The sequence below is a fragment of the Rutidosis leptorrhynchoides genome, chromosome 11 (assembly GCF_046630445.1).
Source record: "Rutidosis leptorrhynchoides isolate AG116_Rl617_1_P2 chromosome 11, CSIRO_AGI_Rlap_v1, whole genome shotgun sequence".
NCBI classification, from domain to species: Eukaryota; Viridiplantae; Streptophyta; class Magnoliopsida; order Asterales; family Asteraceae; genus Rutidosis; species Rutidosis leptorrhynchoides.
In genome coordinates this window covers 341,677,443-341,692,957 of record NC_092343.1, presented here as the reverse complement: position 1 = coordinate 341,692,957, position 15,515 = coordinate 341,677,443, and the positions used below count along the sequence as shown (strand labels likewise).

Below are 15,515 nucleotides of genomic sequence, written 5' to 3'. Positions count from 1 at the left end.
TGATTAGAACATTGATCATAGTATTGTTAAGACAGAAGCATTGATTTGGTAGTTCGATAGTATCCGTTGTGAATATTTAGTCTTTTGAAGATTTGAATATAAGGTCGAGGACGGACAATAATAGCATTTGCAAATAAGACGAAGTAAGTAGGTATAGTTTGTTGGATGTTGGATCAGAGTTACTAACGTGGTTACTAAAGAGGACTTAGTAGATTTAAGATCGAATTAGAACCGAGTTAGGTGTTTTCTTTCAAGACTTTTGCGGTTTTGATAGCCTTAGATTGTAAAATCTATTAGTTTGGGATATAGTGGAGATTTATAACTACCGGTGACTTAAGAAGATAGACCGTGTTGTTTTGATGAACTCGACTAAGATCTTGTTCCGAAATACTCGAAATGAAAGTGTGATTTAGAATGATGTACTACGTCTGGCCAACGGAAATACATTGTGATAAATCATATAGTAGTTTCGAGAGTCGGAAGAGATGTATCGAGTGTTAGATCAAGTGTTATTTGACGATGAATGTGATTTTCGATGAACTGTTGACCGAGTGTAGACTTTTCTGACATAGTAATGTTAGTTGAACAATATTTGGACCTAGGCTATTGATGATCGAATAAGCCTTAGTTTTGAATTTTGATAAAGTTCGAAGCAAAATAAAGTCGATGCAGAGATAGTTTTAGTGGTGTCAAACGCGTGTATTGATATCATTTGACGGACTTAATTGTTAGATGGATGTTTATTGCTAGTGGTAGTGGATATTGTTGACTTGAAATCTGTTCGAATGATTAATGTTGGGTTAATATTGCATTTGTAAGTGTTTTTTTTAAGGATGATATGAATAAAGTCATACTTTAAGTGATGAATTTTGGGTATGTATCAACCTAGATAAGTGATTTATGACGAAACCCTTAAATATCGAATTTGAATTAGGTATTTAATTATGTGTTCTGGTAGCACTTTAACCAAGTGACGATCTTTCTGATGTAACTGTAGTAGTGTTGGGCATGTGTATTGATGTTACTTGAGGAAAATTAATACTTAGATATCTACTTTCAGAATGTGTGGACGATTATTCTTTACTCAAGATTTGTGATGTAATGTTTGAATTGATTTGAAATTAGGGTTGGTAATCATTTCTACTATGATTGAGTTGATCAAAATAACGATTTAGTCATCGAATAATTGGGGAACATTGAACCAGATAAGCGAATTTCAACGAAATTCTTGAATATCGGGATTGAAACAAGTATTAAATTACGGAATTTGGGTAAATTAGTGTAATCCGAGTTGATTTGGCTATGTTGTAGTGATGAAACTAGCTAAGTTTGTTTATTCTAAGGTAAATGATAACCATTGTTCAGTGTTTTAGAGTGAGTTGATCTAGGAGATTCGATGATGGTAACTCGGGGATAACCTCAAATCATGATTGACAGATTTCAGGTAGTGGGTCATTAGTAGTGACTCTAGAGTTAGTGTGTAAAATCTAGACATGAGATGGAATTTTTATGGTATTTTGTAAGATTAATGATAGACCAAGTTTGAAATTTAGAGGAAATTAGACTTGTTCAGTTATTAGATAGCGGCAGGTTGTCAGCATTGAATTTCTTTAGCTAGTGGTAAAGACTGTTTTCTAGACCAGAATGTGAAGAACGATTCGGATATCGTGTAGTGTAAGTAAGTAAGTTTGCAGATCGGCATATAACAGGTCTTGACCCTTGGGTAGTAGACTAGCAGAGGGTGTGTTTGGCCTTAGATCGATAAGTTAGCTTTTGACCTACGAGAATGAACGGAGCTTGTAAGGTGTATGACGGTAGGACATGATTTGACTTAGTTCACGTTGTGGCCGTTGTGGCGGTTTGTAATACCCATGACCTTTATTGATTTGGTGATGTAGAATTGTGGGCTTAACTAAGTTGCGTCTTCATGTGACACGTTGACAACAGACTGATGACTTAGAATAAACTGAATATAAGATTTGATGGGTTAACTTTATGGGTAATCTCGAAATTTGATGGATCAGTCCGATTCAATGAAATTGATAGTATATAACCGTTGGTATCTTTAGAAAGTGGGGTGTAGTGACATTTGACGTGAAACTTTTTGTGGAAGTCAATTAAGTTGATGATGGGTCTATATTATACTTTTGGGTTGTCTTGTATTTGAATGAATGTTGATTGCATCTAGTGTTGAATTATTTAATCGTTATCCTCTTAGCATAGCGCTAAGATAAAAGATGACATGCGCGGCCTTGTTAAACAGTTGATTATTGGTACTTGGTTACCCCTTCAAGCGATAATTGTGATGCTATAGACAATTGCGGGATAAATTATCTGAATGTTGTGTTGCATGATTGGAGTCGGTCGTAACAGAAAGGGTTAGCATTGACTTAGTGACGGTGAGTATTTAAATTAATGATTTTCGCTTATAGGTTGGCAGATGAGAAAACTAATGAACCTTGGTAATGCTTGTTATCTTAGGATGTGTTTTGGTGTAGCTACCGGGGTGACCAATTGTGTTGGTATTTGTTCCCTGTGACCCGTATTGGCTATGACTTAGTAGATTCCGAGGACGGAATCTCTTTAAGGGGGTAGATTTGTAACACCCTCGAAGCGATTCCGAGGACGGAATCTCTTTAAGGGGGTAGATTTGTAACACCCTCGAAGCGGGCCTAGCTGTTAGATTACTATTCTACCCTCAGGTTGTGTGGTGTTATTATATGCTTTTATTCTAATTTTATATTTTGTATTATTTAATGTTGTGGATAGGACCAGTTTGTGACAAGGGTCGCAGAACAGGTTTGTTTATTTAATTTGGACTTCGTTTGGGTTGCCAAACGATGTACGAAAGATATCAGATAACTGATAAATACTCGTGTGTCACACAGTGTGGAAATTATTTACAATTAAGTGACTAGAGGGCTGTGTTCTTACCATTTCTAGACCCTTCTTCTCAAAACACTCCCTTACCTTCCTTTCACCTACAATCAAACCCTAATTTCTAATCCTTGTTTTAGAGCTCGAATCATTTACATCTTTGTGTTCCTTATGATTTACTGATTCTAACAAGGTAAGATTCATAGCTTTTCATGCTTTAATCTTCAAGAAAATGGAGTTTTTATGTTAGTTTTTATAAAGTGTGTATTTGGGTCAAAGTGGTTAGATTTGATGTTGTTTGAGTCCAAATCTTGTGGGTTTATGTTTCTACATGTTTAGTGTCTTTGATTTGGTCAGTTTTGAGGTCGTAATCGAGCTCTAGAGCAAGAATTGGTCGATTTTGGGTGAAACCCGTCACTTTGTTCTTCAGCTTCTGCAGATAAACACAGTCGGCCGATTGTCTCTTGACAATCGACCGACTGAATCGACCATCGGCCGAGTGTGTCTGTAAGAGACCATCGACCGAGTGTCTAGACACTCGGCCGAGTGAGTGTTGACAGTCGGTCGACTGTCTCTGACAGTCGATCGATTGTCTTGGCAGTGTAAAATTTTACTAAGTGTTGATTTTTAGCCGTTATGCTGCCCGTTTGTATATTGATGATCATAATATTATAACTAACTTGTGAGTATTGTTTTCAGGTGATACAGACGAGGAGAAGACTCGGTGACATTAGACTACCGAGTGATGTCGGTATCGGTGAGTGGGACTAACTGGAGAATATAGTATATAGTAGCATGTTATATTATGAATGCCATGCATGTTAGATATACTTATTGATGTGGTTAGTTAGTACGTTGTGATGAATGCATGTTGTTTGATGCTTGTCTGCTGGAGCCCAGTACGTACCTATTGTGTGGTGGCCTCGGTAGGAGAGATCAACCTGCGGGTTGGGTTCCTCTGTGGTAGCCTAGACAGCCGTGGTGTATATATATGTGAATGACGCGTCCGTCGCGTGTGGATTATGTATATACATACGATGGTGGAGGAACTTCTGGTAAGCCCCAGTCCGATCAGCTGGTGGTTAATGGTTTGGCCGAGCCGCCAGAGTCTCTGTAGACGGCACTTGGGTGATGTTTATGTGTTAGACTATGTGACATGAGTAGTATGACGGTTCCTGTATACTATTGCATGTAGTTAGTTGCACTCACTTAGCTTCGTGTTAATCCCCCACATCTTCCTTGCAGGTTATGGATTTGTTGTATGATAGTTATCAAGGTGAAGATGGATGCTAGAAGATATGTTTGACAAAGCTGGAAACTCTGATGTCGCGTCTTTTCTATTAAAGTTGTATTTACGGTTAATATAACACCCGGTCATTTATTTATTGATGTGTTTATTATTAATGGGATTTTATACTTATAATATATTAACAAATTGGTCTTCCGCTGTATATATGTATAAAAAAAAAAATCAGGGGTGTTATAAAAGCCAACTGGTGTATTAAGGTCCCCATTCACAACACCTGCGTACAGAAAACCCATTGAGAAGGTACATTTCAGCAAATTTAAAAGGTTGTATGTTAAATTATTGCAGTAAACAATGGCTAAATAATGGTGTTTTCTGTGACTGTTTCGGACGCAAGACATACCTTGCGTCCTTGCGTGTCGCAAGGGTGTTCTTGCGTCCTGGCGAGTAGGCACTCAAGGGTATTCTTGCGTCCTTGCGTCAGCTTGTCGCAAGGTTGAGTTTGCGTCCTTGCGGATATCTGTTTACTAAATTATCATTTGTTTTTTACTCAGTTGTCAAAAGATTTGGTTGAGAAAGTGGAAAGCATGAATGTTGTACGGTTAGGGACTGAAGAAGATCAAGGACAACAACAAATTAATTAGGATGTGGTACCCATGGACACAGATGCAGCAGCAGAGGTGAGTTTTTCTGGCGCAAGCAAACATTTGCGTCCTTGCGTCTGCTTTCCTATAGGCGCAAGTCTGTTCTTGCGTCCTTGCGTCTCAATGGTTCCACACATACAAGAGATTGTTTGAGTCCTTGCGTCTGTTTGTATTAATTTAAATTAACCTTATTTGTTGAATTATTGTAGGTAAGTGTTGATAAGCAGCCTGTTAAAGTGAATAAGAGAAAAAGAAAGGAACAAGACTTGGCTACTGAGGAAGAAATTTGGGGGATGATTGACAGGTTTATAAATGATCAAGGAACTCTCCAACCACCGCCACCTAATGCCTGGAAAGATGGTAGAAAGCATGCAGGCCCAACAAAAGATCCAAAGACAATGATTGAGAGTAAGCAAGAGACGCGTTGCATGTTCATCTTTCAAAATGAACAATTCATTTTTATAAATCAAGACTTTTGGCTTCGATTACTGGGATTAAGACATTCTGGTTATTTGGATAATTTGGTAAGTTTGTAAGTTTGTTATTCTTTTGTTAATTTTATATATTTTTATACAATTTATTTTATACTAAGGTCACACTGTATATTAACTTGTTATATTTATAGCACATTGACAGCTGGGCTACATTTCTTTTGAGATATCGTCAGAGATTTCTCCCCCGAGCCAGTCAAGTTTATGCCACTCGTGAGTTTCCAGCTGAGGTGCTTAAAGTAAGTTCTCGATGGACTATTATGCCACTGGGATTCCTGAACATGTTTGAGAGGTTCAACACTTATTTTGACAATACTCAGAAGGAGGTGGGCACACAGGAGGAATCTACAACAGATGGAGAGGGAATTATTGGCCATAATCCTCCAGATTACATGTACTTAATTAGACTTGGAGACGACAGTGTTGACCTATATCCATCTTGGGCTGACTGTGATCAGGTAAACACTAGTATATATATACAGCATTTGTGTTTCTGGAACAGACGCAAGGACAGTTTTGCGTCCTTGCGTCTTTGTTACTGGACGCAAGTTTCTCCTTGCGTCCCTGCGTCTACTAGTCGCAAGGATAATCTTGCAACCTTGCGTGTGTTTTAGGTTTTCGCAAGGTTTATCTTGCGTCCTTGCGTCATTGTTACCGGACGCATATTTCCCCTTGCGTCCTTGCGTCTCCGGGTCGCAAGGTTAACCTTGCGACCTTGCATATATTTTTGGTCCTTCGTAAGGATTATCTTGAGTTCTTGCGTCTGTTGTTTTGTTTTATCCTGTCTGTCTGTCTGTTACAGGTCTTGATCCCAGTACATTTTTATGACGAAGAACATTTCCTGCTGCTTCAGTTGAAGTTAGAAGAAATGAAGGTTTTTGTGTACGACAGTTTACCCGGATGTGTCAGTTCACAAAAACTTGACGCAGTTTTCAAGATTTTGGGTGACAACTTGCCAGTGTACTTGAAGGCGATTGACTATTTTAACAAGATGCAAGACTCCCAAATTGTCGGATACTATGAAAATAAAGAGAGTGTGGAGTTGATGATTGAGCCTGGTCCCATTGTGCCAATGCAGACTGGTGGTCAGGGTGATTGTGGGGTTTGGGTGTACATACACATGGAGAGGATTATTTATGGAAGGGAGGAGGTTGACAACCTTGGAGATCCTAAAAAGGCTGCAGAGCAGTATAGAAACAGAATAGCAAGGACGTTCTTCCGTGCACGTTTTGATACACAAGAACCGCCACCACTAACTCCACCATCAGAGATTCAGGTTGATTGATACATTGTAGCTAGTAGGTTGCTGGCCTGTATGTAAATTTTGTGTAAATAGGCAAATTGTATTTGCAACAATTTTATTTGACTTTACACGCAAGGACGCAAGGTTATGCTTGCGTACACAAGCATAGCTTTGCGTCCTTGCGTGTGTGTATTTTTGGCCATCTTTTATACGCAAGCAAAATATTGCGTCCTTACGTGTGCAGATTTTTGTCTATCTTGCATACACAAGCAACATCTTGCGTACGCAAGCAACATCTTGCGTACGCAAGCAAAATCTTGCGTACGCAAGTGTAGCCTTGCGTACGCAAATAATGATTTACGTCCTTGCGTGTCCTGTCCTGTTAAACAAATTACATAAAATAACACAGTAGGTACCTAGAATACAACAATACATTACAACAAACGAAATCCAACAATACATAAAAAATAAAATTGATATAAACTTGCGATAGTGGGTTACTAATTATCGCTCTCTAAGTTGCACGTTGCATAAAACTGAGACTGATATGCCTTAAAAGCTTCAGCATCTGTGGCCTTCTCCTTACCCTTCTTCGATTTTGAGGCCGATGTTTTTACTACCCTTTTAGAAGTTGATTCACCTGTTCGGTCATAAGAAGCTGTGCACGTATCCCTACCATGACCTGGTTCTTTGCAACGAGTGCAAGTTCTTACAGTTTTTTCAGTATCTTCACCCTTCGACGGAATACGTTTTGTACTTTTAGGGCATCCAGAGGCTCTTTTCTCCTTAATGGGAGGGTTTACAATTTTAAAATGCCGGGGGACGGATACGACCATTCTGACCGATGGGGTAAATGAAGGATGTGTTCCAAATACGTATTTATATAAGTTTGAGTTGTGAACCAGTGTGATACAAATTTAGTAACATCCTCCACTCCGAAAAGTCGTGATGCTGCAATAACATGTCCGCAAGGTATCCCCGATAACTTCCACTGCCCACATGAACATACTTTATCGTCGAGATTAACCATTCCATTTTTTCTGCCATCTCGCACTTCTATTAGATTGTTTGTCGATGGAATTGATTGCCATCTTCTAGATTTTCTCATCCTCTTGCCTAGTTTACGTTCAGCATATGGGGTAACCGTTGAAGTAAGACTAACCGACTGGTTGCGATGTTTAAAATACCAATCTTGTACTGAAGCGCGAAAAAACTCAAACAACATGCAAATAGGTAGTTTTCGAGCATGTTTAGATAGTGCGTTAACAGACTCTACACTGTTGCTAGTAAGGTATGAATACCTAACATGTTCAGCTCTACTTCTGGACCATTTGTGAAAACCAACTTGTTCTAAATAATTGTAAGACGCTCTCAATCTTCTTCGAAATACACTAAGATGATCCTCAAAATCCGAGGCACGGTAAGCTTTCACCATTTTCCAATAATGCCATTCAAAATATTTGAATTTGTTAGATTTAGTTTTGATGCTTCCAAACAAATGACGTGCGCAAAAACAGTGAAACGCTTCAGGAAACACAGTTGAAACACCATGTGCTATTGAAGCAGCATGATCAGAAACAAAAGTAAGCTCTGAAATACGATCACTCATACCACAACTCATTAAATGATCTGTTAGGTTGCCTAAGAACCATGACCAAACCTCGTTTGTCTAGCCGCCACCAATTCCATAAGCCAATGGCAGAATTCCATTATTGCCATCCATCGCAACGACAACTAAATTTGTCCCCGAGTACCCTGCCTTCAAATGCGCACCATCGATGATGATTACCGGTCGACAATGTTGAACAAATGATCGAACCTACATAGATTTTAGCAGGTCAAAAGTGTTCAATTATAACAAGGTCAATTATAAGTTAAAAATTGAGAGAGATTATCGATACTTACAACTATGCCAAGGGAATAGTAACACATCAAAAATCTATCTTCTTTGTCGGTGACCAAATTACTTACGCTTCCCGGGTTGTGGATCCTAATGTTATATAGGTAAAGGGGAAGCATTCGGAACGAGTCTTCAGCACTGCCACGAAGCATCTGTAATGTATGACATTTTGCCCTCCATGCTTGATTGTAAGATATGCTGACACCGAACCGGTGTCCTATATCCGCATGTATATCATTTGCTTTGTATTCCCGGTTTGCAGACTTGAAAGAATCCACAAGCATACTACCCAACACCTTTTTGGTAACATGTTTATTGTTTCCCATAATTAGTGTGCGTGAGCATGTGTGTACGTCATGCAATTTCTTTACCATAAAGTTTTCATTGTTCCGTATTTTATAAGCACTAATTTTCCATTCACAGTTTGGCAACACACAATTAGCGGTGTATCGAGATTTGTCCGTCTTTACAGGCTTAATTTGGAAGTTTTCTTCAAGACATTTTGTAAATAGAGTGTTTATGAATTCGGCCTTGTTCAAAAAAGTTTGACGAACTTTAATTAAATCTGATACCCTCTACGTGGTAGGTGTTTGAGTCGTAAATTCAGGCTCTTGCTCTTGCTGACTCAATAGAGGTGGCATATTCCAGAATAAATCTTGCTTTTCTTCTTCATATTGATCTTCTTCGTCTTCGTCTCCGTCTTTTTCTCCATCTGAATCACTAGATGCGACAACAGATATCTCAAACGGGTGGTCTCCTTCTTTAATTTTACATACGTTTTCAACACCATAGTTAAACATATCAAATTCTTCAGTGTTTGGAGGTGGCATTTCAGGCTCTTCAGCTTCTAAATTAAGAAGGTTTGGTTCAGTGACTTGTGTTGAGTGTGTTTCTGGGTCTGGTTGTGGTTGGAGTGTTTATGGGTTTCGTTTTGGTTGGTGTGTTTCTTGGTTTCATTGTGGTACGTGTGTTTCTGGGTTTCGTTGTGGTAGATTCATTCGTACTTTCTCAACAACATAAATATCAATCGGAGCATTTACAATTGCATATTGTAAGAACTCTTGAAAGTCTTCATAATTATCCGTAATATCAAAAACATGGTTATTATAAATGTATCTCATTGAAACAGGTGAATTGGGTGGCATTTGTATTTTTTTAAGAACATTTTTTAATAATATTCTCTGATTCATTGGTTTTATAGGTGCAACAGGTACTTTTAGCCGAATTCTAAAACAATCTAGGGGTAAATGTAACGACCCGACCAAAACCGTTATTGACGGCGCCGCTACTTAGGTCCCGTTGCGTGGTCATAGTCCCTATATGAGACTCGTTTGACCAAAATTATGTCGCGTTCATTTGAAAGGTACAAAGTTTAGTTTAACAAACGGATCGACAATAAGTTTAAGTTTACAAAGTTATAAAGTATGAATGAAATAACTTGCGACATAATTAGTTTGAAACCACAATTGCTATAAATAGCGTAAGTATGTAAACAATATGTTTGAATCCAAAGGTGCTATCACTAGCGTATGCATGTATGTATGCTTGACTCCAAGCAAGAAATCAGAGTGTATGCATGTATGCTTGACCCCAAGCAAGTATGAATGTACGCGGAAGCATGTATCAAATAGCCATGTATGAACCTGAGAAACATATAGAAAACTGTCAACGAAAAACGTTGGTGAAATCATAGGTGTATTTGTAAAAGTATATTTTGAACCACAATAGTTTGTATAGATGATTATCCAAATCGTATTTATTCCGAAGAATGTAGTTTGTATTGCGAGCACCCAATTACCAAAGCTTAACTGAATCTTCCCTCTGAATTTTGAATATAGTGTTAGAACATACACTATGCACGTTGAAATTATATTTCATCCACTAACGGTAGCGAACCGTCTGAATGAGGGTTCGTTAAACCCGTATGGCCATACAACATAATCACTCGCTTACACTTACACCCTGCAAGTGGAACTAATGATAATTGGATTGAGGACTTTCGTTCTAACTCGTCTGTATCTTTGTATTCGTATTTGTGTTCAAAGTATAAAAGTATGAAAAGTATATATACATGTGAAATGTATATAAGTATGTAATGTATATGTTTCTCAGCCCACGATTTAAAAGAATAAAAGTTGTTGAAAAGGGTGGGACTATGATCTCACCTCGAGTGCACGAGTATAAAAGTACTTCACAAAGTAACGTATGCATGAAAGTTGCTTAGCCTTGACCTAAACAAATAAGTTATATCAATTAACCGGTTACGACACAAGGTCGGGTGAAATGTGTTCAATTAGTCCTATGGCTCGTTACGACTCGAATAGTATAGCATGTGAATCACGTTGTCAAGTTTCATGCAAGAATCAAGTATAAAAGCATGTTAGAACGATTGTAATAAAGTTTGAGTTGACATTTCAAAACCTTACCATTAGAAAGGAAATCTTATTACGTTTTCAACGATATTTGATTCATCGAAAACGGAGTTACGGTCAAAAAGTTATGGCCAAAACAAGTTTGCTGAAGTTCGGATGAAACAGGCAATTGTCACGGCGCGACAAATTGCTCCGCGGCGCGACAAATGCCTATGTTGAAGGTCAGAAAGCTTGAAAAACATGTTCTAAAATCACCCTTTGGGCCACGGCGCGACAAATTGCTCCGCGGCGCGACAATGGCCGTGGCCTGGTCCCTGGCCTGTTTCACTTGTTCAAGGCTTGGTAAAATTTCAAACAAACGCAAAACTCAAACCGTAAACAATTAGGAAGCGTATCTTATACCGTTGGAAAGCTCTTTTGACAAGGAACACAACTAAACATGTTTCATCAAACAAAAACAACATTTTCCATAACCGATTTCTCGTCAAGTGATCATTTAAAAGTCTATTTTCAAAGTTTCAAGTTCGTAAAACGTATTTTATGATTCGAGAATCCAATTTACACATACGATATGCCGTTTTGAAGGTAATGAAGCATACATTACAACTAAACACCAACAATTAACATTTCATGGCATTCAAGCATCAAAAGTTCATGTCAAGAACTATCAAACCCTAGTCAAACATCACAAAATCATTAATCGGGTTTTTGAAGTTTTCTTAATCAACCTACACATCCAAATGTGGCTAATGATACTAGTAACACAATTAAAACATGCACTTTAACAATCTAACAACATTAACTCATCCAAAATCAAGGATTAAGCAAACCCATTTCAAATGTTCAAACTAGTTACTCAAATCAACAAATCGAGCAAACCAAACATATATTCATGTTAGACTTGAGCCATAGACACTAACTAACAACATTTCAAGTCAAAAACATGAATTTAGAGAAATTTAGTGTTTTAGAAATGTTACCCAAACGAGATGAAGTTGGTATCAAATTGTAGAGGATGAAGAGAGGATTCCAAATATGTAATTTGTTTTGAAGTTTGCTTCCCGATCCGAATTTAGATGATGAATCTATGAAGTTGGGGTTTGTGTGTGTTCTTGCTAGAAAGAGAGAAAGAGAGAGAGAGGGAGATGATGGAAATGGTGGAAAAATGGGTTGACTAGTTGACCTAGTCAACTAGTTTGCCCATTTGGCAACTCCGGTCCCTCGAGTTTCAAAGCGGGTGCGGGATTTAACCGATCGAATATTTTTAAAACGCAAGTTAACGAGAGATGTTATAATTAAATGACGGAATTATTATGAACGTTAGTCAACGGAAACTACGAATTTAAATAACGAAAGGTATTATTTAAAAGAAAAAGACGGTGTTAAAATAAATTTAACGGAAAAAGGCGGGATGTTACATTATCCACAACTCAAAAGAAATTTCGTCCCGAAATTTAGTTGGAAGTAGTAGTTGTTGAATCTTACTCGAGACCTTGCGTTGTAAATTCTACGAATAAGTGAAGGTACGTCCTTGAGTATTTCCACGAATTTTGACGGTCGGGATCATATGTTGTTTTAAGGTTTGGCTTCCATGATTCATGGTTTCAACCGGTCCTCCTAGGAAGTGAGGGTTATCGTCGATAGTGAGTTCATCAAAGGAGATAACAAGTTCTCGTTTCGCAAAACACGTCTTTGAGTTGATACATCGAATGTAGGATAAACGGAGACCCAAAATGAGTCGGAAAAGTCTAAACGGCTAGCGACGGGTCCAAAACACCCCAAGAATTTAAAGGATCGAAATATAGCGGATTTAGCTTCCTACGTTTCCCGAAACGGATTGCACCTTTCCAAGGTGCGACTCTTAACGTGACGCGGTTTCCCACGTGGAATTTGAAATGTTTACGTCTAACATCGGCGTAGCTCTTGGTGATTACGAGTCGCGTAGGGTTTTACCTGAATATGAATAACTTTTCTCGGTTGCTCATGAATAACCTCGGCCCCGGTGAATTGATCATCGTTTACTTGGTTCGACAAAGGAGAATGACGTTTTAATACAAATTCGTATTATGGTTTTCAAGACTTAAATCGTATGTTTGTTCGGTCCGTCGGGTTATGGTTGATGTGCGGTACTCATGTCTAAACGTGGTCCCGAGACTTTTTGTGAGGCACTCCAAAATCTAGAAGTGAAACGAGGATCTCGGTCCGAAACGGAGTACATTCCGTAAGGTATATTTGGACAAGTTTGTTAGGACAAGTTTCTCAAGAAAATTCGCGTCGCGAAAGATTTATCAGTTTCCAAAAACGTTCGTCGGGGCAAGTTCTCATCGGTTTCTGAAAGAAAAACGTTCGTCGGAACTATTCACCCTCGAGGTGAATACTAGTATAACGTGGAGAGTCTCTTCCCCCATTGAGAGTTTAGAGTAAAGATTTCCTGAACCGGAAGTACGAGTGTGATGAGAGAGAAATTTCCGCCTCGGTGCGAGCATAACGAGTAATTCGTAATTAGTCAATAAGACTGTGCGAGGACGAGATAGTATACACGTGTAACATACGGTTGAAATCGAGAGGAATCGGTAATTCATTCGGAAGCATAAGTATAGTTCGACAAAAGTCGAAGGGGTGTCCCCGGTATGGTTGTTATCAATTTTCTCGGGGTTTTCGGATGTCCAAACATGAAAGGATGAAGTCATGTACATGGCACATGGTGGTGTTTAGGTTGATCGAGTCTAACCACCATCACGCGTCACTAGAACTTTGGTATGTCTTACCGTAATATAACCACGTTGATCGAGTGTCGTTATATTACGCTAACTCATACCTCCATTCCCACATCACTCTATAGATTCAAGTTCGTGTCATCGCGAAAATCTAAAATGAACAAAATGTAACGACGTCTCAAACGTGACTCGTATTAAATCGAAATAGTTTCTACAACTCTAAAGAAGCGTTTCCCCGCGGGAAGTGTATAAATGATTGTTAACGTCAAATCGGTTCGATTCAAACAATAATGTATTTAGGTATGAAAAGAGTAACGAGTCATGATAACAAGTAGTACGCAACCGTAGCGATAAATAGTGATGACGATACTCATCTAGAGTAGTGATGGTAGTAACACTAAAAAGTGGATAGTAAGAAACACCAGTGGAAAACCGATAGTAAGTTGAAACGGTGGCAATAACAATCCGGGAGACAGAGTTCCCGAACGAGTGTGACTAATGAAGTCGTCGTCATCCATACGTGTATGAATCATGAATTTACGTGTGTTACCAAAAAGTGGCGGAATACGAGTTCGTATGATGAAGGTTGGGTACCATTAAAAAGTTTGCCTAAGAATGATTCAAGTATAATGCACAAGTAGTCAAGTAAGTGCTATCTATAGCAAATGTATGTAAGAATGCAAATGCTAACTATCCGGTTGTAGTCTAGACTCACTAATGCGTCCTAACGACTCTGTTAGACACACTAATGCACGTCCTAGTTCCCTACAACCAACGCTCTGATACCATCTGTAACGACCCGACCAAAACCGTTATTGACGGCGCCGCTACTTAGGTCCCGTTGCGTGGTCATAGTCCCTATATGAGACTCGTTTGACCAAAATTATGTCGCGTTCATTTGAAAGGTACAAAGTTTAGTTTAACAAACGGATCGACAATAAGTTTAAGTTTACAAAGTTATAAAGTATGAATGAAATAACTTGCGACATAATTAGTTTGAAACCACAATTGCTATAAATAGCGTAAGTATGTAAACAATATGTTTGAATCCAAAGGTGCTATCACTAGCGTATGCATGTATGTATGCTTGACTCCAAGCAAGAAATCAGAGTGTATGCATGTATGCTTGACCCCAAGCAAGTATGAATGTACGCGGAAGCATGTATCAAATAGCCATGTATGAACCTGAGAAACATATAGAAAACTGTCAACGAAAAACGTTGGTGAAATCATAGGTGTATTTGTAAAAGTATATTTTGAACCACAATAGTTTGTATAGATGATTATCCAAATCGTATTTATTCCGAAGAATGTAGTTTGTATTGCGAGCACCCAATTACCAAAGCTTAACTGAATCTTCCCTCTGAATTTTGAATATAGTGTTAGAACATACACTATGCACGTTGAAATTATATTTCATCCACTAACGGTAGCGAACCGTCTGAATGAGGGTTCGTTAAACCCGTATGGCCACACAACATAATCACTCGCTTACACTTACACCCTGCAAGTGGAACTAATGATAATTGGATTGAGGACTTTCGTTCTAACTCGTCTGTATCTTTGTATTCGTATTTGTGTTCAAAGTATAAAAGTATGAAAAGTATATATACATGTGAAATGTATATAAGTATGTAATGTATATGTTTCTCAGCCCACGATTTAAAAGAATAAAAGTTGTTGAAAAGGGTGGGACTATGATCTCACCTCGAGTGCACGAGTATAAAAGTACTTCACAAAGTAACGTATGCATGAAAGTTGCTTAGCCTTGACCTAAACAAATAAGTTGTATCAATTAACCGGTTACGACACAAGGTCGGGTGAAATGTGTTCAATTAGTCCTATGGCTCGTTACGACTCGAATAGTATAGCATGTGAATCACGTTGTCAAGTTTCATGCAAGAATCAAGTATAAAAGCATGTTAGAACGATTGTAATAAAGTTTGAGTTGACATTTAAAAACCTTACCATTAGAAAGGAAATCTTATTACGTTTCCAACGATATTTGATTCATCGAAAACGGAG

The 15,515-nt window shown here is 38.3% G+C and overlaps 1 protein-coding gene across 1 annotated transcript; it reads right to left on the bottom strand.

Moving 5' to 3' along the window:
* Positions 1-7,001: 7,001 nt before the first annotated feature.
* Positions 7,002-9,231, bottom strand: LOC139875822 (uncharacterized). The gene is made up of 4 exons (XM_071863118.1): positions 9,178-9,231; positions 8,218-8,320; positions 7,415-8,091; positions 7,002-7,286 (listed from the first exon to the last, which is right to left on the bottom strand). The coding sequence occupies exons 1-4, from the start codon at positions 9,229-9,231 to the stop codon at positions 7,002-7,004; spliced, it is 1,119 nt and encodes a 372-aa protein (XP_071719219.1).
* Positions 9,232-15,515: the final 6,284 nt, after the last annotated feature.